General features: G+C 41.6%; 1 protein-coding gene across 1 annotated transcript; it reads left to right on the forward strand.

The window, feature by feature from the left end:
- The first annotated feature begins 257 nt into the window (after positions 1-257).
- LOC136465664 (uncharacterized) lies at positions 258-1,091 on the forward strand. The gene is made up of 2 exons (XM_066464311.1): positions 258-394; positions 659-1,091. The coding sequence occupies exons 1-2, from the start codon at positions 258-260 to the stop codon at positions 1,089-1,091; spliced, it is 570 nt and encodes a 189-aa protein (XP_066320408.1).

The following is a 1,091-nucleotide window of genomic DNA, read 5'->3' on the forward strand; positions in this document are numbered from 1 at the left end:
GTATTGGAGCCATGGTCACAGTTTGATTGAAGGCTTAACAACCTTGGTGTCAAAAGATGGCTTAAGTTGTGTTCAACCATGTGGGGGGCAAACCACCATTCTTTGATGGCACATGCTATGATTATTGGAAGAGAAAGATGAAGATGTATCTTGGTTCAATCAGTGATCAAGTGTGGGATGTGATCGAGAGTGACTATGTGATTCTTGATCCCACTAATCTCACCAACCAAGATAAGGCCAACATGCAATGCAACACTATGGCTTTCAACACCATCTACAATGCCATTGATTCCAAGGTATTTGAGCAAATCAAGGATTGTGAGAAAGCTAGTGAGATATGGAAGAGATTGAAAGAGACCTATGAGGGCATATCGGCGGTGAAGAGTGCTAAGTTGTACATTCTCAAGGACAAGTTGATATTCTTCAAGATGAAGGATGATGAGAGCATTCCGAAGATGTTCCATCAATTGCAAGTGATTGTCACTAATTTGAAGGCTTTGGGTGAGAAGATCAATGATGATGATGTCTCTCATTGGTTCTTGATACCTCCAAGATTTGAGATGTTGAGATTGCTTATCATAAGAGGAGGATTAAAGGAGCTTACCCCTAACCAAGTACTAGGGGATGTCATGACATAAGAGACATACCGTGTGGAAAGGGAGGGGGTTGACAAGGATGAGAAGAAGGAAGATGAAGACAAGAAGAAGAAAAGTATAGCATTCAAGGCTGGCTCATTATCCAAGAACAAGGGCAAGTCCAAGAAAGAGTCTAGTGATGATGAAGATGCTAGTGACATTGATGATGAGACCATGACTCTCCTTGTGTGTAAGATGGGTAAGTTCATGAAGAAGAAGGGCTATGGTGCAAGAAAGATAAGAGATCACAACAAGGAGTATGTGAGAAGATGCTACAAGTGCAAGAGCCCAGATCACATTATAGCGGATTGCCCCTACAATAGTGATAATGATGAGGATGAGAAGAAGAAGCATAAGAAGGAGAAGGAAAAGAAGGAGAAGGAGAAGAAAATGACCTTCCAAAAGAAGAAGAAAGGTGGAGGCTATATGGTGACATGGGATAGTGATGGCTCTTAG

The sequence above is a fragment of the Miscanthus floridulus genome, chromosome 7 (genome assembly GCF_019320115.1).
Source record: "Miscanthus floridulus cultivar M001 chromosome 7, ASM1932011v1, whole genome shotgun sequence".
NCBI classification, from domain to species: Eukaryota; Viridiplantae; Streptophyta; class Magnoliopsida; order Poales; family Poaceae; genus Miscanthus; species Miscanthus floridulus.

What these genes read in the sequence shown, in the direction of transcription:
- LOC136465664 (XM_066464311.1), top strand. Translation starts at nt 258, where the DNA reads ATGGCTTTCAACACCATCTACAATGCCATTGATTCCAAGGTATTTGAG. An exon ending in GCGGTGAAGAGTGCTAAGTT is followed by an intron (nt 395 to 658) that starts GTACATTCTCAA and finishes CCGTGTGGAAAG; the next exon opens with GGAGGGGGTTGACAAGGATG.